This window comes from Sclerotinia sclerotiorum, genomic scaffold (assembly GCF_000146945.2).
Source record: "Sclerotinia sclerotiorum 1980 UF-70 scaffold_2 genomic scaffold, whole genome shotgun sequence".
NCBI classification, from domain to species: domain Eukaryota; kingdom Fungi; phylum Ascomycota; class Leotiomycetes; order Helotiales; family Sclerotiniaceae; genus Sclerotinia; species Sclerotinia sclerotiorum.
Genome location: NW_001820834.1, coordinates 2,129,604 through 2,150,230, shown reverse-complemented (window position 1 = coordinate 2,150,230; position 20,627 = coordinate 2,129,604). Strand labels below are relative to the sequence as shown.

Here is a 20,627-nt window from a genome sequence, read left to right as displayed (position 1 = left end):
TCGTATGCGTCTCAAAAAAGGGGGGATAGCAATTCACCATATTGAAGATTCCATCTCCTACAGATCAATAGAGCAGTTTTTTCATTCGGAAAAATCTCAACTCAAACTCTCGGCCACTACAGCCTATACAGTTTACATTATTCTTTTTTATCGTGATGTGAGAGTTGCAGATAGGTATACACTAGCGCGTTATTTACAACGGTCAATACGGTCAGGATGTTCAATACGATCGACACAATATACAACCAATACAATCAAGACAAATCCCCCATCACAGTGACCGTCTCCAAAAGACCCTTAAAAACACTAGTACTTTGTTCCCATTGATTTGTCCAGTTCATAGGAATCCATCTTCACCATACAAATATTGAATATATACCCCGAGCACTAGAACGTACACTACGGCATATACGATTTCTACGACTTGTTTCGCTATGATGCGAGTTTTGTAGACGTATACAGGAGCACTAGTGTGTATCTCTACAATTTATACTGTTGGTACCGTTTTGTGATTGTTAGGTGGAGGGTCTCAAGATGTATTTAAGGAGCATCCCGCCTCTCTAGAAGTTTTTTTTCTTCCCATCCACACACTACATTACACTACATTACATTACAAGATAAATATCTGTAAATAGTCAAGGGTAATTACTTTTACTTGACATATCTATACATCTATTATTTGTACCGTCTCCCTATTGCTAGGCGAGGGCTGGAGACATACTTAAGTACTCATAATACCTCTTCTTTTCCACATACAACCAACAATTCCCTTCCAAACATAATCAAGTTCGACTTCTCCTACACTTTCCATATCAAACCACTCAATCGATCACTTTCTGGAGTGAGTGCTTCGCGCTTCCGATAAAAAAACTCGCAGTAAGAAAACTCTTCTCGTTTTGAAGTAGGGAAGCTCCAGCATATGAACAGCCAATATCACAAAATTTTCGACATGTACCAATACAATAGAAGCAATATAGCGTGCAAATTCTGGCGTAATGGCTACTGCCATGAAGGAAGTATGATTCTCTCCCAAGACCTATGATGAAAACCTTGACTAATTTTTTTGCAGGAAACTGTCCATATTACCATAAAGAGTATAAAACAGACAACAGAGCTGACTACTATCCTGAAATTAGAAGTATGGATTCGAGAGGGCCGTATAGAGAAAGGCATCCGGTCACCCGCACCCATTCTCCAACCCGAGGTCCTCGACGCGCCGATGCTGCTACTCCTACTCCAGCTACTCGGTTGCGAAATATACACCTGCAAACGTCGAGAAATACTCAGCCGAGGATGGCTACAAGTAATGCAAATGCTGAAAGGCAGAGACGGCTAAGTATTTCGGTCGCCGCTCAAACAGGGGAAGCAGCCTCTTCAACGACTCTCGCAAATGAAGCATCGTCTTCAACGATTTCTGCGAATGAAGTACCCTCTTCAACGACGGAGAGAGACCATGATGATATCGTGATATACGAGCCTCGCCTAAAAGTAGAGAAACGCTTCCTAAAGACCGAATGTGTTCTCATTACGCAAATCATCGAGGAGAATTCCCAAAATACTGACCTCGATGCTATTGCTATCCTCGATAAAGCTAGCGAAGCCGTGATGAGACTCGGTATCACTCACTCAGCACGTGACTGTTGGATATATTGGTCCCATATGGGTAGGAAGCAAAGTATTGTCGCTCGTGATTGGCCTCCCGAGGCAGAGGATGTCGATGAAGAAGTGATGGCGTTTGAACGCATCCGAAGAGCTCCAGACGCAGTTATGTTACTTGCAGTACCTGCCACAAAGGCGTCGGAGCTTTTATCAAGAGAGCAAAAGGAACATCTTTGTGAGGTAATCAAAAAGATGGAAAGCAGCCAGTATGGCATGCCAGTCGAGACATTTTGGTGCAAAGTTGAAGAAGCTATGAATAAAGCTAGATATGCTGATGATCGACATAAGCAACGTGAATATTGGGAGGAGGATGGTCGACAGGAATTCGCTTATGATGAAAGACAAAGTTTCAATAGACGCATCAAGAATACAGCGACAAAGCAGACCAACCCTACCAGTCCAAAAAGCCCTGCCAGTCGGATCAGACTATCCTCAAGGAGAAACAATGCTAGGCTAGGAGTAATGAGCACAGATTATCCAATCCAGCAGAATAATAGCAAGAAAAGACGTTCCGATCCTGATGAATATCAGCCTAAAAAGGTTCAAAAGCCACAGACGGCTACCGACATGGTAACATACAAAAAGAGCAGGTACAGGGAGAAAGACTATACAGCGAAGAACGCGGATGATCACCCCCTAGAATTAATCATACCATCTACTGGTGAGAAATTCACTTCATACAATCGAGTATCTGGAACTCCTGAGCCTTCAGTCAGCCCTAGCCCACCCGGCGGACCATTTTTGTTCGAAGCTGCACAGCAAATGAAGCTCCCTGCACTCCCTGCACCAACTTCACCTATCTATCAACGACCAGCAAAGCGAGCCAGGCGGTCGATTGAACAGGCGCCGGACAGGGGATCGACTCCTATCTTGGATACAGCTGAAGAAACCCTCGGGTTGTTTGGCCCTGAAACTCCCCAGCGTCGGAGCTTTGCAGACAGTCAGAATGTCGCAGGCTACACCGGCGATGAAAACAGCATGTTCGTTTCGAATTATAGAACTCATCGACCAGGAATAACCACGAGACGAGAGGAGCCAACTGTCGTCTCGTCAGATACGGGTGCGACCGAATTTCGCTTGTCACAGACACCTTCGCTCATGGAGGATGATTCCATAATATCAGATGAGACAATGGATGTTCCGCAACCGTCGCGAACAAGTCCAACCAATTCTAACATTTCGGCTACATCGACGCTCATTGCCGACAATTTTGCAACGTCAGATGAGCAAATAGTAGATAATTCACATTCATCTCAATCGAGTCCTACAGATGGTATCGAGACTGACGACACCATTCTAAAGGCAATCCTACAGAAGAAGCTGGAACAAGCCAGCTCAGATATTTCCAATCTGCAAACAAATTTACTGGAATCCAGAAGAGAGAAAGCAGACACGGAAAAAAGAATTGTTGTCGTCGATTCGGATATTGAGAACCTGATCATTATGAGAGATGCTTTGAAGAGCCAAGCGGACAATATGATCGAGATCCAAAGACTCGAGGAGAAAATCAAGGAGAAAGAAGATTCCAAGGAAGAATTTGAGGAAGGAATGACGAAAGTACTGAATCGACCGAGTAAGTAGATTAGGATGGAAGGAAGGAGAAATGCGGAATTTGCCCATGACACCTGGAGGAATACATGAATCGTAGGATAGTACAGTAAAGTACACAGCATACAGTATAGCGATGATTTAATGATATATCCTGTCAATCTAAATTGCAAATTTCCGTGAAGGTATAATCCCAAACCTCTATTTGATATAGGAGACTGAATGTGCCTTCAACCAAACGCCACAGCGCAAACGCTTGTTAGGAGCATCGGACATAACTCCATAAACCTAGAGAAGAAGTCTCTGCGCAGTTCATCTGCGATGACTTTCATGGGTATCGTAAGTCTCATCAATCTCTCCCTCGCTATCTGCATCCGCCTTAAAATCCATTAATATGTGAACCCTGTATTGCCTTTCGAACATTAAGCCTCCTGCACTCCCTTTCCGATCCCATATTATCACCATGATCTCAATTACCAACAACCTTCTTGACCTTCTCCAATAAAACCTGGCTCTCCCTCCCTAATTTCCTCTGACCGTTCTTGCCCCCGCTCCTAGCCTTAGCCATTTGCCTTCTAAATCTCTCCCTCTCCTCAATCTTAGCCTTCTTCTCCCTTTCCTTTCTCTCAAATTCCGCTCTTTTGGCCATCTGTTCCGCCTTTTGTTTTTCTGCAAACGCTAATTCTTTTGCAAAATATGCCGGCTTTGTCCCTCTCTTTTCACCTCTTTCCCTCCTCTTGTCCTTCACATCTTCAGAATTGCTCGAATAACGTGGAACGCTTTTGGCAGCGGTGTCGGCTTCCGGCTCGTCAAGCATAGCTTTTCTTTGCGGATGTAGCTCGACTGCTTCTTCTCCTTCGGCAAGGTCCTCACCTTCCTCATTCCTTTCTAACTCGTCTTCCTTTTCCTTATTCTCGACATATAAATTCCTATCCTCCTTCACCGGTTCCTTCGCCTTCAATTTCGCATATGCCTTCTTGACCTTCGCCTTATGAATTAAATCTTTCTTGATCGCAATAACCTTCCGACGCCAAGTTCCATCAGGCAAATTGTCAGGACCAACCTTGAAGCCATGGCGAGGCTTTTTGGTGGTTGAGCGTGAAGTGGTATCTTCTTCGCGGGGGCGTTTGCTGGGGGCCATTGTGAAATTTGTTGAGACAAACGTGTTCTGATATTGGAATGGAGATACGAGGATCGAGGACGTGGTAATGGCTTTGGTTTTGGTGGAATGAATTAAATTGGAAGGGTCTTGTGCTTGAGAAAATTTTAGTGGGTACAGCCCGCAGGAATTTGCTCAGCACCCCAACTCGCATGACATGACACCCGGACACGCTAGAACCAATTAACGGCAGAATAGTGGGAATTGGTGCAGGTAGGAAGTTATAGTGTACCTGTCTAGGAATGTTATCAGGTCATCATACCTAGGTATCATACGTAGTATAGCATAATAAAGATTGTTATCTTCTTGTCTTCTTATACACATTCGTTTCTAGTACAAACAAACATGCATACATAACTAATACACATGACTTTATATTGCATCGTTGCATTCTTAACTATTACCTAAAATGGTTTAAAATCCTCTTTGGTCTTTGCTTGCATATATGTATTCCTATCAAACATCAGATCATCATCTTATCCTTTCTTTCATTTGTACTCTGCACAAGCTCCTGCATACAATGCTACACCACATCGGCAGGGACAAAGGAATAGGAACGCTCGTCCCCGCTTCGTTTACGACATCATTCCTCCAATACTTTTGCCCATAAAGCCTCACTTCCTATCCGGATTATTTCGAAATTAACTTAAAATGCCCTCGTAACCATACGAAAAGGAGCAGAATCAAAGGCTCCATTCATACACCCGTTCATCATGCCCATTTTTCAAGATGACCTCGGCGACGGCCGAGAGATTTTACCCATTCCAAAATCCAAAATGTCACCTCCCTCTATGACGCCACCGTGGAGAAGAACGATTGTGAGGAAAGATAGTGAGGAAAGCATTAGGACGGATTTATGTGAAGGCCCTGTGCCAGACACTCCAGAGGAATCAAAACATCTACCGACTTTGGGGTTGGATCCAAGCTTCAATTTATGCAATGGCACATCGGATAGAGGAGAGTTTATGGAGAGGTTGAAAAGGGGCGAAATTCCAAGTTGGTTACCGAATTACAATGTATGTGAATCATCAAACGCTGGTTCTTGCCATGTTGTATTGACGGTGAATACAGTTTGAGTCCCTACTTTGTGGCCAGAGCGCGAAAACTCCTCCTCGAAAGACCTCTCCGAATCAAACGAACTCATCTCCTCTATTGCCATCTGCCGAAATATCCAATATTGTGAGACCCTCTTCGGTAGATAAACAGATATCTCAAGCTGGTCTAGAAATTGAACGACCAAGATCCGCTTTACACAGTGGGGATTTTACAGATGGGCCACAACACATATCTGGTGGTTTAGGACAGAATTTAAAGAATTTTGGCACAGGAAATTTACCATGGCTTGCTACATCTCCTCCGCGAAACTTTACCCCTTTTCAACTCGATCCTCGGTTTCCATCGGTGGATAGACTCGATCCAGATCTGGGGTCAAGGACTCGTGCCCCATCATTATCCTCCTCATTCTCTTCGAGCTTTGTACTCAAAGCACCAACAAGTCCTTTAGTACAATCAGAAAGCAATGACGATTTAGAATTTAGTTCCCATTTAAATCCAATAGACATTAGTCCTGGAACACCCAGAACTAATTCAAGACGTCATACTTCACAAACTTTACATTCAATACATTCAAATCCTTCTATACCGACGTCCGCTTCATCCAACAGACCTCTACCGAGTCTCAGAAGAGATAATGCATACGCCTACCAAGCCCATCAACCTAGGAAACCCCTCGCCTCTAACACGATGCCACACTCGACTTCTTCCCCGCAAACACCGATTTTCTCCCGGTCAAGAAGACCTTCATTTTCTGACGTATCACCTTTGCATGCTTCAATGGTCGGTTCATACGAAGAGAGTATTCTCCGGGGACGAATGTCTACTACGCCTTCAAAACCACTTGACTTTGTTGCTCAGATAGGGGTGCTGGGTTTCGGAAAATGTAAATCGAGTCTGAAATGTCCACCCCATGTGACCTTGCCCTTTCCAGCAGTATTTTATGACTATGAATCCACAAACCATGGTCGAAGAGGAAAGTCTGAAGATGGGCCTAGTCCGTACGTTGGTTGTATTGATCTAGAAAATGGGCTACCAAGTCCTGAAAAAGCGAAGGATAGTCAAAAGAGGAGGAGAAATGCTACCCTAGACCGAACACATATGGACGATTTTGACCCCGACCCTCAAAATTCAGGACAAGTTTCAGAACGAGAGTTACGTAGGGCAGAAAAGCAAAAACGTCGATCAACTTCCCCGCGGGCACCGCCTGGAGGTAGCTATCGTATTCCCGAAAAGGGCCAATTACAAATAATCATCAAGAATCCTAACAAAACAGCTGTCAAATTATTTCTCGTCCCATATGATCTGAAGGGTATGGAACCGGGCACAAAGACATTCATTCGTCAGCGTAGCTACTCTGCTGGGCCGATAATTGATTTGGCACTTTCCTCCTCGCCTCATTTATTAGCACCAACCATCGATCCACTCGCCGAAAGACCTACCCTCCGCTATCTCGTCCATATTCATATTTGTTCTCCAACTCGAGGTCGCTACTATCTATACAAAAGTATCCGTGTCGTCTTCGCCAACCGCGTACCGGATGGCAAAGAAAAATTACGCAATGAAATCACATTTCCAGAACCACGATTTACTGCTTACAAGGTAGTACGGGATTCGAATTTTGGAGCTGCAGGCGCGGCATTGGCAGCGGAAAAGGCATTTCGAAGGAGGAGCTCGGGATTTCCTTTGGGTGGAAATAAGAATTTTGATTTTGGCGGCGACGACGGTGGATCGAGAGGAGTGGTGAATCCTATTCCTTTTCAGTTTCCTTCAAGGAGGGGTGTGATGGACATGGAGAGAAATCTTGGGCCGCTAGATTTGGAGTCGGGACAATCATCAAACCCTTCAGAGACTCTGAGACCAGGTACAGCGTTTAGGGAGGTGGCAATGGGTGGAATGGATGTAGGTGTTGGTATGACTTCCTATGATAAGTTGAGTGAAGGAGATCCGGGTTATGGTGGTAATGCATATTCGTCTGCAAGAGTGAACGGTTCTAGTAGAGAAGGGAGGCAATCTCCAGCTGAAGGTTTGTTAGCAACGAGATTGAGGGAGTTGGGCGTAGGATTATCGATGAAGATGAGTGGAGGAGATGAAGGAAAGGGGGACATGGGAGGGAGGATATAAATGAGGGTTTGATTTAATTCATTAGGCATGTGGAAATTGGTGGAATTTTGTGATTTCACATACATAGCTCACTGCTATGTGGTGCAGTCTATTGGTTTGAGCTTGGTCAGGCTTGGGTGATGAGATCATCTGCATGCGGATGTACAGAGATATCGATATATATCAGCATGGTAGCATTGCATAGGAGTGATTTGGCATGTTTTTTCGTCTGGATCGGATTGAATAGAATTGAATTGAATTGAATTGGGGGGGATATAGCTTTGAATTTCGACTGGATATCCTCGTAGATAGATTACATCGCTGGATGTGTATTTCTTTTCTATAGTACTCGAACTTAGTATCGTAGCATAGCGTAGCGTAGGGTACTTTGAATGAATAATTTAATTAAAAGGAATATCATCGATCTATATTTGATATGATATGATATGTGTGGTTAATGAATGGGATGTCTTTAATTATTTAATTATCATTGTTTATTGTTGAAATTATGGTATTTGGAGATTAGGGAGGAGAGAGAGGAGAGAGAGGAGAGAGAGGAGAGAGAATTAATTAAACATTATATAGAACATGGATATATATAAATTATTAGATAGGTGGGCAGTAGATGGTAGGTGGTAGATACTTTATAGATGCTTGATGAATGATTGAAAGATAAAAGAGAGAGAAAATAAGATTATAGAATACCGCCCAGGGTTAGAAATAGATATTAAGGTACTAAGGTATTATGAATGAATAGATTACTAAATAGATGTCTACTTATAGAAAGGAACTTTAGTCCTTTTTTTATTAATATAATTATATGATCTTATCTTTCCACTAGATATATCTTATAACAAAAGTATAAAACGAGTCTACGGTCGAGATTTGCAAGTTTTCCATAAGTAGAAAAAAGGAGTGGAATTTTGGAAAGATATATATAATTCTAAGTTTGAGATGTTATAAGTACTTTTAATAAAAGAAAAGATATTATAATATTTGAGAGTGAGGGAATAGTACTTTTGTGATCAGATGCTAATTATACTATGATCGGATATGATAAGAGGAATTAAAGAATACTTCAAGGCTGGCTACTACTGCATGCGAGAAGGTATATCAGGCTGGATGCTGAGTGATGCATTTGAGAGAGTATGTATCAACCGATCTCAACATTATGCAGGTAGGTATGTAAGCTTATTACATGTAGTGGAAGCATAGAACCTAGATCTAGATATAAGAAATTGCCAATCGTTTTCATACAGTGCAAGAGATGGAATTCCGTGAATGTTCGACTGTAATCTAGCCTCCTCAAAATTTACTCATTAAGCCCAGATCGTCTAATCGTCTAATGACAAAAGCACGAGCACTCGCTTGTCATACGCCGTACACTCATTCATTTTACCGGGCTAAATGCAAGCATTACCCCGTATATCTCACTACAGAGTACATATATGAGATATGTTAATGTAAGTATTATGCAGATAAGATTCAATAATTTCGACAGCTCGTACAAAAACATGCCAACGCAGTACGAAACTCCACCACTGGGAGAATTCGAAAGCTAGGAATCAAAAAAACAAAATAAAAATAAAAACCAAAAATTCGACTCATGCCGACGTTGAGTGGCAGAAATGCTGGGCGCAAGGCGGTGAAAACGTTTTCGGGAAACTTCCTTGCGTTTCTTGTTTCAGAATGATACCGAACTCTTAATTGTGGATGATATCAAAACTATCCTAGATATCCATCTGATGTTTCTTCTGTGACCTGATGAGCGTCATGTCGGTATTATGTGTTTTATATGTGCACGACTTTGGGTTGCGTTTGGGTCTTTAGCTGTTGTATTATTTACTCAATGCTGTATGCCAAATCCAGGATCCCATATGGCATAGAAGTACAGAATCGTATTGATGAGATGAAGCTCAGATTGAGTTTTGATAAATGTCAATCCAAGAAAAAAAACTCCGATTCCCGGTCTCCAAATTTTAAATGAGGCTTTGATGATCTTTGGGGGAACACCACATGGATTTTATAGTGACCCGAGATGCTGTTCTAATGATCCTTGAATATATCCTTGATTTGATAAAGGAAGCGAAAAATATCATCGCGATTTAGCCGAGGGGAAGGAAATACATATATTGAAGCGAAGACCTTTTGGGTGGAGGATCGGATTTTGATGTTCTACCAACGGGAATAATCAATGAGGATTGATATGGTCATAAGATATTTCCTCAGGTGGTGTTTAGATACCGGTCAGATGGTATTTGAAATCATGATCCTTAAAAATGCCGGTATATTGGAAAGTTTGCTGCGCAGGTGTCAAAAGGTCCGAGGACCGGTCAGTGCCAACGAAATGGATCTGAGAGGCCTAACAATATGTCCCTTGTGGCGTAGATGGAGACTTTTCGAACACCAACTTTAATCCTCATCATTGAACGAATCCCCTGTTTTGTGGCTTGATATTTAGAAAACGTGCAATAAGGTATCGGAAGTAAAAGATGTGATACATAATACTGACGGCTGACATCTCCCGGTGGATGAAGGTCGGGACATGTTGTATTGGCGCAACCGTTTTTTTATCGTCGAGGGCTACACCGATGATACCAGGAAGGTGGGAAATGTGAAAAATGTAACAAATAGCTGAACAGAGTCGTCATCCTTGTAGGACGAAGAGGAGAGAAACAAGCTCATACCTTCATTGATTGATCGTATGGTACAGGTAAAAAGCCAATAGTTGATATCCTTTTAGTATAATCCTTTGAATGGCAGTTCGTGTATGCAGCTTGGCGAAAAAAAATGATATGGCAAAACCCTTCACACAATGAATGTACGTACGTGAATTTCAAGAAAATCCACGATGCTGGGATGCAATAGAGGAGAATTTCAAGATCGAATTATTTTGGTCTGATTTCCATTTCGGATAGTTTTCTTGTTCTCCTACGTAGTTACTACCCGGTAGCAGTACTCATGCATGCTCTACTGCTGTACCTTCATCGCATGTAGACTCGTTGAAAGTCGAGAGTCAGGGTCCAACCGCCCAAGAAATTAGTTTGATGGAATAGCCAAACTACAAAGAGTTAATGGGGGAAAAGAGGATAATTCGAGCCTTATTTGACTGGACCAAAGCAAAGCATCATGAGTAAGTAGCTGGGAAAATAGTCGCTCTTTGACGCCAAAACATGGGAAAGGTTGATGATCATTTAACCGACCAAGTCATCCCCGAGTGGAAAAACCTTTGACGTTTGAACGAATGATGTTTGGTAAAAGATATCTTGGTCGTAAGTTAGTACATGGAAAGAAAAGAGATTTCCCAAGCTAGTCATGGAATGCAGTAATGCATGCAAAGTAAATTCAATATATTTGCAGAGATTGGATGTTGTGTTTTTTGTAACCGCGTTGGAAGGTCGTTGCAGTCGCGTCTTGGATGAAACTGGCCAGTCGATCACCCTTACATCTCAAATAAACAAGGGTAGTGTGGTATTACTTTTTCCACCCGCATCATGAACAGTTCGCTTGCCTGCTAAAAATGGCAGCTTCTTAATGAGTAATTGGCGACATGCATTAAGATCTGCTGTCATTGTGGCCAATAAGAATCGTTGGAACATGGAGTATCACTAGCTGCGATTTCCCTGCTCCACTTGAGAAGAAAAGTGCCCGAGCACACACCAGCAGAAGGCCATACAACTTTACCTTTGGCGGGAAGACTCATCAGGGGACCAGGGTATTTTGCATCACGGGCCACAAGCAGACAGACGGAGACTCAGAGTACATCACATCCCATCATCAAAGCGCTTTAACAAACACTACCTCCCTACCTATCTATAGGTCCTACTCTACCTCTGTACGGTAAATACACCTGGTAATAGCATCCATCCATACCCAAAAAGGTATCAATTTCACCCCATTTCCTACCATTTTACTTCTTCTCGCTTCAATCACTTTTTACATGCTGAAATTGGAAAATATCCATCAAAGCCAAGAATCCAATCGTTACATCTTATCCATCTCAGCTTCTTCTCCCTCTACCCAATGCAGTGTAGTTGACTTGTATACTCCGCCGTCTCGAGGAACCGTAGAATCTTCATGATTTCAAACACATGGCATACAGGCAAAGTATAAGAAATACGTGATATCACCCTCCAAGAGGTAGGCAGGGGTTGATGCTTTAAAACTTCCTTTTTGTATTCTCCTTCCTACTTGACCCTCGTGGACCATTTGGTGAACCTCTTCAAAGTCATTTCCTCGACCCTCAAACAATCATCATTCTTCCTTCCAAAAATTTAAAGATTCAAGAATCTTTGCCTGGGTCACTGGTTGGAGCCAACATTATCATTTCAATTCATTCGTTCCCACCGTTAACCTGCTTCCCCGCTCTTAACTTTTACTTCTACTGTTCAAAAACAACTGAAAGATTGAATCTTTCCTTCCATCAACCACCTACCTCATTTCATTAATTTCTCAATCGTTTGGTGAAACTTCTTCTCTCCTCCCTTTTAGGACTTTTTCGCCATTTAACGGGGCATCCATTCGTTCAACCAAACATTAATTCGATACCAAGACATTATACTGCAGCTTCCACCTATTTACTGCTGTGACGGTCCAACCTGCAGCGAACCACGATAACCCGCATTTCATTCTCTTTTCCGCCATCGCCTCACGAAATCATACAGAAATAATCTAAGCCTCAAATCCGCCTCTTGAGGAGAATACGATATACTCTTTCCCACATCATCTTGTGTATAAACTTCTCGACCGACTAGGCGGAGTGTTGCTCAACATATTTATTCTCGAATCTTCCCTTGTCGAACAGGAACTCGCAAACCGTGTTACTAAGAATCTACAAATTACTCACGTTAAGGGATTTGGTGGAGAGTGATTGGTTTGTACGTTAGATTCATCCCCTGTTTCTTTACGGGCACATTCTGACGCATTTGCTATGCAGTTACTCATTTCCAAACGGACACTTTTCGGGAACTTGCGCATGGTCTTCCGTTTCAAGCTCTAAGGTATTGCAGGCGGCGATTTAATAATCGGCCGAGATCCATATTACAACTTCTGTCGAAAGTCTATCACAAAACAACCATCTATTCGTGGTTCAAAATGCCTCAATACGATACTTCACCATGGCCGGTCAAAGACGTGAGTTTGTTCCCATCCAGGCCAATGCCTCAACTTTTCTCTGCAACGGTTTGGTTAGGAGTGTTTTACTGACAAATTTGGTTTCAGATCGTCTACACTGCCATAGTAGGCTCGGTAATGCTTGCCGCATTCCTCGAGTGGTTTCTTTGGTTGGCAGCTTTTATGTATTGTCTGTTTAAGGTCTTCCAGAAGGCCGAACACTGGTCTGTTCGGGTTTTAGCAATAATAGTTGCCATTGTCTTCTTTCTCTTGAGGTAGGGGATCATCCGGAGAATCCATTTATGTGCTCTACTGATCAGGGTTTTCTACAGAGCTATATACCTTCCCATCATGGTTGTCACGCTTCCTCTACCACCAGGAGTTACTCAATACTTTCCTATACAAATGGTCACCATCCTTCAATGGTTCGGTTTTTGGTCGTTTGCTGCCCTTTTGACGATTCCATGGCTCTTCTGCGTATACCAAATTGTCACTCATTCCCTGGGACGAACGAAACGTATAAAACAAGTGTTGGATGAGCATTCAGCACCAAAAGTTGTGATTGTCATGCCTTGTTATAAGGAAGAACCAGATATATTGGTAACAGCTATCGATTCAATCGTGGATTGTGATTATCCTCCTTCCTGTATTCACGTCTTTCTTTCCTTCGATGGGGACCAAGAAGATGAGTTATATCTCAAGACGATCGAGGCATTGGGGGTTCCGCTATCTCTGGACTCCTACCCAAAAAGTATTGATGTTACCTACCGAACGGCCCGCATCACAGTTTCCCGATTTCCCCACGGTGGAAAGCGTCATTGCCAAAAGGCTACTTTCAAGTTAATTGACAAGGTCTATACCGAATATTTGAAGCGCAATGACAATCTGTTCATCCTTTTCATCGACTCTGATTGTATCTTGGATCGTGTTTGTCTCCAGAACTTCATGTACGATATGGAACTGAGCCCGGGGAATACCAGAGATATGCTTGCAATGACAGGGGTTATCACTTCAACTACAAAGAAACACAGTCTTATCACTTTGCTCCAGGATATGGAATACATTCACGGCCAACTCTTTGAGCGAACGGTTGAGTCAGGTTGTGGTTCCGTCACGTGTTTACCAGGAGCTCTAACGATGCTACGGTTTTCGGCTTTCCGCCGCATGGCCAAGTATTATTTTGCTGACAAGGCAGAGCAATGTGACGATCTCTTTGATTACGGTAAATGTCACCTGGGGGAGGATAGATGGCTGACTCATCTTTTCATGATTGGAGCAAAGAAGAGATACCAAATTCAAATGTGTACCTCTGCTTTCTGCAAGACCGAAGCTGTTCAAACCTACAGATCATTGATTAAGCAGCGTCGCCGTTGGTTCTTGGGGTTTATCACCAATGAGGTTTGTATGTTGACTGACATCAGAATTTGGAAGAGATATCCAATTTTGGCCGTTGTCCGATTTATGCAAAACACGATCCGAACAACAGCTCTACTTTTCTTCATCATGGTGCTCTCGATTATTACAACTACAAAGAAAGTTCAAGATCTTCCCGTAGGGTTTATTGGTATTTCACTTGGCCTTAATTGGTTGATGATGATCTACTTTGGTGCTAAGCTCAGACGTTTCAAGATCTGGCTCTACCCATTGATGTTCATTATCAATCCTTTCTTCAATTGGTATTATATGGTCTATGGAATTTTCACGTGTGGGCAACGAACCTGGGGAGGACCTCGAGCAGATGCTGGAGCTGCTGATTCTACCAAAACCCCACAACAAGTTATCGAAGCTGCTGAGGAGGCTGGAGATGAGCTTAATGTCATCCCTGAAACATTCAAACCCGCCGCCGAAGCTCGAAACAACCAAATTGTTCGGCGCCCAACCCTTCCATTGTTGCCTCCAGACCGTCTCGAAGGTCGTTTCGCAGCTGCAGAAAGACTTCCTGGTGGATGGTACGAACATGTCAATGACTCTCTCAATAGCGTCGCTGCTGGACGTGTTCTACCTCCTGGGAGAAACCCTACGGCATCCAGAGACTCTTTCGATAGTTATGTATCTGGGTTTACTGGTACGAATTCAGTGTACATGCCAAGACGAGTGGAAAGTATCATGGGAGAAGAAGATAGAAAGAAGTATGAGATTGCTCAAGCCAATCAAAAGGCACCAGCTGGAGCATACTACAATCAAGTAAGTAATCACCGTTCCGTGAAACCCAATAGTGCTAATTGTATGCTTAGGGATACGTCTATGAAATTTCTGATGGACCAGAAGCTAAAGGTGGATTTCAGGATTCACTAGAATCGTTGGGGTCCTTGGAGGGAACAACATCCAACTCTTTGGCAGTTCCCCAAGCATCTTCGTACCGGAATGGGCGAAGTCCTTTGGGTCGTATGTCTTTGATACGCTCCACTTCGAGGGATGAATCGATTGAGCTGGAAGATCAGCGTTCAAACAGTTCAAACTCCCCCGAACCAAAACCACAACGTCGAGAATAATATCTTATGAAATGACGCATTTAAGATTCTGGATGGGGAGATCGGGAAACATTTAACTGGGTTTACGGGGGAATACACGTATGAGAGATGGATTTCTTGGGCACTGTGAAGGGCATTCACATGACATTGCATTTGCGTATCGCATCTTGCGTTTTTGATATTTTTTGCGACACCATATTGGGATGGGCATAGCGCGGCGTACAAACAATCATACCATAGAAGGACATATGGAGGGAAATTTTGCATTACAGAAGCCGGAGTAGAAAGCCTTTTGGCAGGAGTTATAATTAATGATAAATGGGAGCTGATGAGCAAGCTAAGATTTTACAATACAATAATAATACAAAAGCGAATAAATTTTGCTGTCATTTTCTTGAGTATTTCCATTTCAGGATTTGATTCCGTTATGGTAGTGATGGTCTATGAAAAGATCTACATGCAGTCAACAATGCTGAAAACGAATCTCTAACTGGGCACAAGAATACTAAGGGGAGTAAGTTGATTAATGCCAATGCCAACAATGAACCCAATGAACACCACATTTCCTGTTTTCTGTGACAAAGAGTAGGGCGAAATCTCTCAAGGTATGATCCTTGAACTCTTTAGACTCTTTGGGCTCTTTGACAAATCGATAGAGCGAACTCTTGTCTGCCAACACACACAACATTTTCCACCCCACCAAAATAGACGTCACCCTTTTTTTTTCTTTTCTTTTTTTGATGTTTGCCCAATGACCCTCCAAAAGTGGCTCGAGTTCTTGCTAGTGGCTCGGTGGCTCGTTGGCTTGGTGGCTCGCCTTATCGAAAACATTAGTGTGTCGATTTCTTTCACGTGACTAGGAGGGGTTGAACAAGGTGGAGGGAGTGAATGAACGAAGTGGGTGGAAAGTGAGAGAATCGTTGAAGAATGCAATTGAAATGATAGTGGTTATAAAATAATTTATGTAAATGCTAGGTAAATATATAAATAAATTATGATTGAGAAAATAATAGAAACTCCTTTACTAGTTAATACCTATCTAGGTATCTATAGATGATCCCATATTTTATATAAAATCATAAATAAATACAAGGAATGAAATAAATATATATAAGGCTGTCATGGGCTGAATGGGCTGAAATGTTGTTCCTGATGTAAGTGAAGCGCCGAGAAAGATCGAGAAGTTTCTTCGTTAAAGTGGAAGAAGTTGCCTGTAAGCCTGTAGAGCAACGGACCGCGCCCTCGCCAGATTAGACTGGAAAAATTAAAAAAATTGAGAGAAAGGCCTTGCTTGCTTGTTTCATCCATACCAACCAACCTACTCTGTCAATACAATACCAACAATCCCCTTGGAGATTTCACTATCATCACGAACAACTTCATAATCAAAAAGTTTTTACCTTTTTTCTGTTTAGATTTTTCAAAAGGAATCCCCCGTTTTAGATATCCCTTCTTCTTTTTCTTATCCTCAGAAAGAAGTTTTCGTCTTCTTAACCTTACTTATACTTTCCCCATTTACTTTTAAGCGCAAAGACAACAACTCGAATTCAATATGTCTGGTGCGTGCTTGTGATTCGAACCACTCTTTTGCATCTGGACTTCAATACTAACTACAATCATCTACAGTTGTTGGTGTAGACTTCGGTACTCTTAACACAGTCATCGCTGTCGCAAGAAATCGTGGTGTTGATGTCGTATGTGTTTAAATTCTTTTGAGCTGTTGTTTTTTTCTTTTGGTGGGGGTGTTTATGCTAATTTTCCTTTGCGCAGATCACAAATGAAGTTTCAAATCGTGCCACTCCGTAAGTTATCTTGGCCCTGCATCATCTGCACTCCCTACAATATCTCTAACATATCTACTTTATAGTTCCCTTGTAGGATTCGGACCCAAATCCAGATACCTTGGTGAGCCAGCGAAGACACAAGAAATCTCCAACCTCAAGAACACCGTTGGGTCTCTCAAGAGATTAGCAGGCAGATCGTTGAAGGACCCAGATGTTGCTTTAGAACAAGACTATGTCTCGGCTCCTCTTGTCGATCTCAACGGCCAAGTTGGTGCGGAGGTCACATATTTGGGCAAGAAGGAAAGATACACGGCTACTCAACTTGTGGCTATGTACTTGAGCAAAATCAAACACACAGCCTCCGTGGAGTTGAAACTTCCAGTTTCAGATATGGTCATGAGCGTACCAGCTTGGTTCACTGATGTTCAGCGAAGAAGTTTGATGGATGCTGCTGAGATTGCCGGTGTCAAGCTTCTTCGTCTGATGAACGATACCACAGCCGCTGCTTTGGGTTACGGTATCACCAAGTTGGATCTCCCAGGTCCAGAGGAGAAGCCCCGTCGCGTGGCTTTCATCGATATCGGTCACAGCAACTACACTGCCTCAATTGTGGAATTCCGAAAGGGTGAACTCACCGTCAAGTCGACCGCTTACGATAGACATTTCGGTGGACGAGACTTCGACAAGGCTTTGGTTGAGCATTTCGCCACAGAATTCAAGGAGAAGTACAAGATTGATATCAAGAGTAACCCTAAGGCTATGGTCCGTGTCGCTGCTGGTGCCGAGAAGTTAAAGAAGATCTTGTCTGCCAACGCCATGGCACCTCTTAACATCGAATCTTTAATGAACGATGTTGATGTTAGCGCCATGTTGAAGCGTGAAGAGCTCGAGGCACTTGTTGAGCCACTTCTTAGCCGAGTCCACGTTCCTTTGGAGCAAGCTTTGGCCGATGCCGGGTTGAAGGTTGAAGATATCGATATTATTGAACTTGTCGGTGGTTGCACACGTGTCCCAGCCCTCAAAGAGCGCATTCAAAAGTTCTTCGGCAAGAACCTCTCTTTCACCCTCAACCAAGATGAGGCTATTGCGAGAGGATGTGCTTTCAGCTGCGCCATTCTCTCCCCTGTTTTCCGTGTCCGCGATTTCGCCATTCACGATATCGTTAACTACCCAATTGAGTTCACATGGGAAAAATCTCCAGATATTCCGGATGAGGATACTAGCCTCACTGTTTTCAACAAAGGTGGAATTATGCCTTCAACCAAGATACTTACATTCTACCGAAAGGAACCATTTACTCTGGAAGCCAAGTATGCCAAGCCAGAATTATTGCCTGGCACAATGAACCCATGGATTGGAAGATTTACCGTCAAAAACGTCAAGGCTGACTCAAAGGATGACTTCATGATCTGTAAATTGAAGGCTCGTCTTAATTTACATGGTATCTTGAACGTTGAGCAAGGATACTACGTTGAGGATATGGAGGTTGAGGAGCCAATCCCCGAGAAGGATGGAGAGAAGAAGGATGATGTGAGTAACCAGATTTTTACTGATATTCAACCGTTACCCAAGGACGAACCTATTCCAAAGCGTCCCCGTTTACAGGGACATGATAAACTAACAACCCCCGTCAAGGCTATGGATACCGATGATAAACCAAAGACCAGAAAGGTTAAGAAGCAAGTCCGAAAGGGTGATCTTCCAATTGTCTCCGGTACCGCTTCTCTGGACACCGCTGCCATTGCCACTGCTTCCGAACAAGAAAACACCATGAACATGGAAGACAAATTGGTCGCCGATACTGAAGAGAAGAAGAATGAACTCGAGACTTACATCTACGAAATGAGAAATAAGATTGATGATCAATATGCCGAGTTTGCAAGTGACGAGGAGAAGGAGAAGTTAAAGGCTAAGCTTGAGGCTGCCGAGGTTAGTTTCCCTTTTTACCTTATGCCTGAAATTAGTCATACTAATTATAAATAGGATTGGCTCTATGATGAAGGTGAAGAGGCAACAAAGGCTGTCTACGTAGCAAAGATGGATGAAATCAGCATGGTAGCAGGACCAATTGCTCAACGCTACTTTGACAAGGTTGAGGCTGAGCGTGAGGAGGTCAGGAAACAAGAAGAGGCTGAGTTGCAAAGGAAGAGGGAGATGGCCGAAGCCGCTAAACAAGCAGCGATGGCCATGGAAGCAGCAGAGAATGGAGGAAATAATGATGAAATCATGACGGATGCTGAAAAGCCTGAGGCCGAGGTTGAGGAGAAGTGAGGTGAAAATAGATGATGGGGCAAATCTGAGGGAGTTAGTTGGGTGGAAATAAATAGATCATGCACGTTGTGATAATTCTTACGACTGCGAAACTAGGAATGAATGGTATTATAGAACGAATGGATCTTATGATTATGAATATGATTATGATTAACTATGAAAACTATGATTATGAGCATGAGTATGGAGTTTACATGATTAATTAGTGTGAAGAAAGTGACACTTTACTTGATTAGTGCGCAGTTGTATAGTGAGTGAATAGTTGGTGAATAGTTAGTGCCTAGTATAGTGAGTATTAACTAAATATAAAAGAAAATATATCCATTTATTTATTTATTTATTTATTTATTTATTTATTTATCTATCTATCTATCTATCTATCTATCTATCTATCTATCTATCTATCTATCTATCTATCTATCTATCTATCTATCTATCTATCTATCTATCTATCTATCTACCTATCGATCTATTTATATAACGAGCGCTCGAAATTCGAGAGTGATGAGAATGAGGAAAAGGGAGATGATGTAAGAGAATAAGTGAATGAATGAATGCAATCGACCTGGTGGCCACTGCTTAAAGAGAGTATGGAGAATAAAAATGGATTTATTTTGATGAGAGTTGAAAGATTGAAAATCGGATTTGAATTTGAATTATCTGATGGAGATGGATTGGGATGGATATTTGGGATGGATACCTAGTCTTTCTTTTGCGATGATTCACTGGGTAGGTTTATACATACAGATCTCACTCATATGGACATATCAAACATTTAGAGATGGGATATATACGTTGACGTGATGTGAAATGCTCCTCCATTGTAAGTAACATATGCTAAACCATCCAAATCCATCTCTTTGCTCTCTCTTTCTCTCACTCACACTCACACTCTCAACAATTAGATTTCTCCAGCAGTTGAAGAGTAAGACTAGATGAATAGATGGATAGATAAATAGAGAACAAGTGGATGATTTGAACATACGCACGAGAAAAGAGTGTAATGCTGTCTTTGTGACAGATGAGAGAGTAAGCAAGACAAAAAGAGTGGATGAAAGAAAACGAAAAACAGGCCACCGAATCCACAACTCTCTCCATTTCTTCTTCTTCACCACATTTTCCATTCCATCCGATTCTCCAATTTCTCACCAATTAACTCAGCACCCAACCATCCTTTCGGGTGAATGTGGACTTCGTTTCGCAACTCCTGGATAACTTCAATATTTGCATGGTTCCATCCTTCAGTTTCACCGGATCCACCGTTCCCTCTGCGTTAGCTGACACCTTAGCGTCTACTGACTTGCCGGCCATCAGTAATGATTGCTCGCTTGTGTGCATCGAGTCGAGTCCGACAGGAGGTCATGTTGAATCACACTCCCTAAGTATGAACTTCCGAGAGAAAGTTGTATTCCAGATTTAGTGATCTTCATATCGAATTAGCAGAGAAGAAGTGTATACTTATATGCC

The 20,627-nt window shown here is 42.5% G+C and overlaps 9 protein-coding genes across 9 annotated transcripts; 7 read left to right on the top strand and 2 right to left on the bottom strand.

The window, feature by feature from the left end:
- Nucleotides 1-1,293: 1,293 nt before the first annotated feature.
- SS1G_01896 (predicted protein) lies at nt 1,294-3,240 on the top strand (the record flags this gene model as incomplete). Its single annotated transcript, XM_001597650.1, has 1 exon — nt 1,294-3,240. The coding sequence occupies one exon, from the start codon at nt 1,294-1,296 to the stop codon at nt 3,238-3,240; it is 1,947 nt and encodes a 648-aa protein (XP_001597700.1).
- A 436-nt stretch (nt 3,241-3,676) lies between these two features.
- On the bottom strand, nt 3,677-4,348 carry SS1G_01895 (predicted protein; the record flags this gene model as incomplete). Its single annotated transcript, XM_001597649.1, has 1 exon — nt 3,677-4,348. The coding sequence occupies one exon, from the start codon at nt 4,346-4,348 to the stop codon at nt 3,677-3,679; it is 672 nt and encodes a 223-aa protein (XP_001597699.1).
- A 731-nt stretch (nt 4,349-5,079) lies between these two features.
- SS1G_01894 (hypothetical protein) lies at nt 5,080-5,442 on the top strand (the record flags this gene model as incomplete). The annotated part of the gene is made up of 1 exon (XM_001597648.1): nt 5,080-5,442. One exon carries the CDS (start codon nt 5,080-5,082, stop codon nt 5,440-5,442), a length of 363 nt encoding a protein of 120 aa, XP_001597698.1.
- Nucleotides 5,443-5,742: 300 nt separating this feature from the next.
- Nucleotides 5,743-5,928, bottom strand: SS1G_01893 (hypothetical protein; the record flags this gene model as incomplete). The annotated part of the gene is made up of 1 exon (XM_001597647.1): nt 5,743-5,928. The coding sequence occupies one exon, from the start codon at nt 5,926-5,928 to the stop codon at nt 5,743-5,745; it is 186 nt and encodes a 61-aa protein (XP_001597697.1).
- Nucleotides 5,929-6,199: 271 nt separating this feature from the next.
- Nucleotides 6,200-7,543, top strand: SS1G_01892 (hypothetical protein; the record flags this gene model as incomplete). The annotated part of the gene is made up of 1 exon (XM_001597646.1): nt 6,200-7,543. One exon carries the CDS (start codon nt 6,200-6,202, stop codon nt 7,541-7,543), a length of 1,344 nt encoding a protein of 447 aa, XP_001597696.1.
- Nucleotides 7,544-8,575: 1,032 nt separating this feature from the next.
- SS1G_01891 (predicted protein) lies at nt 8,576-9,084 on the top strand (the record flags this gene model as incomplete). Its single annotated transcript, XM_001597645.1, has 2 exons — nt 8,576-8,668; nt 9,001-9,084. 2 exons carry the CDS (start codon nt 8,576-8,578, stop codon nt 9,082-9,084), a joined length of 177 nt encoding a protein of 58 aa, XP_001597695.1.
- A 717-nt stretch (nt 9,085-9,801) lies between these two features.
- SS1G_01890 (predicted protein) lies at nt 9,802-10,578 on the top strand (the record flags this gene model as incomplete). Its single annotated transcript, XM_001597644.1, has 2 exons — nt 9,802-9,854; nt 10,479-10,578. The coding sequence occupies 2 exons, from the start codon at nt 9,802-9,804 to the stop codon at nt 10,576-10,578; spliced, it is 153 nt and encodes a 50-aa protein (XP_001597694.1).
- A 2,038-nt stretch (nt 10,579-12,616) lies between these two features.
- On the top strand, nt 12,617-15,126 carry SS1G_01889 (hypothetical protein; the record flags this gene model as incomplete). Its single annotated transcript, XM_001597643.1, has 4 exons — nt 12,617-12,655; nt 12,743-12,858; nt 12,955-14,818; nt 14,869-15,126. The coding sequence occupies 4 exons, from the start codon at nt 12,617-12,619 to the stop codon at nt 15,124-15,126; spliced, it is 2,277 nt and encodes a 758-aa protein (XP_001597693.1).
- Nucleotides 15,127-16,657: 1,531 nt separating this feature from the next.
- SS1G_01888 (hypothetical protein) lies at nt 16,658-19,160 on the top strand (the record flags this gene model as incomplete). Its single annotated transcript, XM_001597642.1, has 6 exons — nt 16,658-16,664; nt 16,732-16,799; nt 16,876-16,907; nt 16,973-18,419; nt 18,525-18,818; nt 18,873-19,160. 6 exons carry the CDS (start codon nt 16,658-16,660, stop codon nt 19,158-19,160), a joined length of 2,136 nt encoding a protein of 711 aa, XP_001597692.1.
- Nucleotides 19,161-20,627: the final 1,467 nt, after the last annotated feature.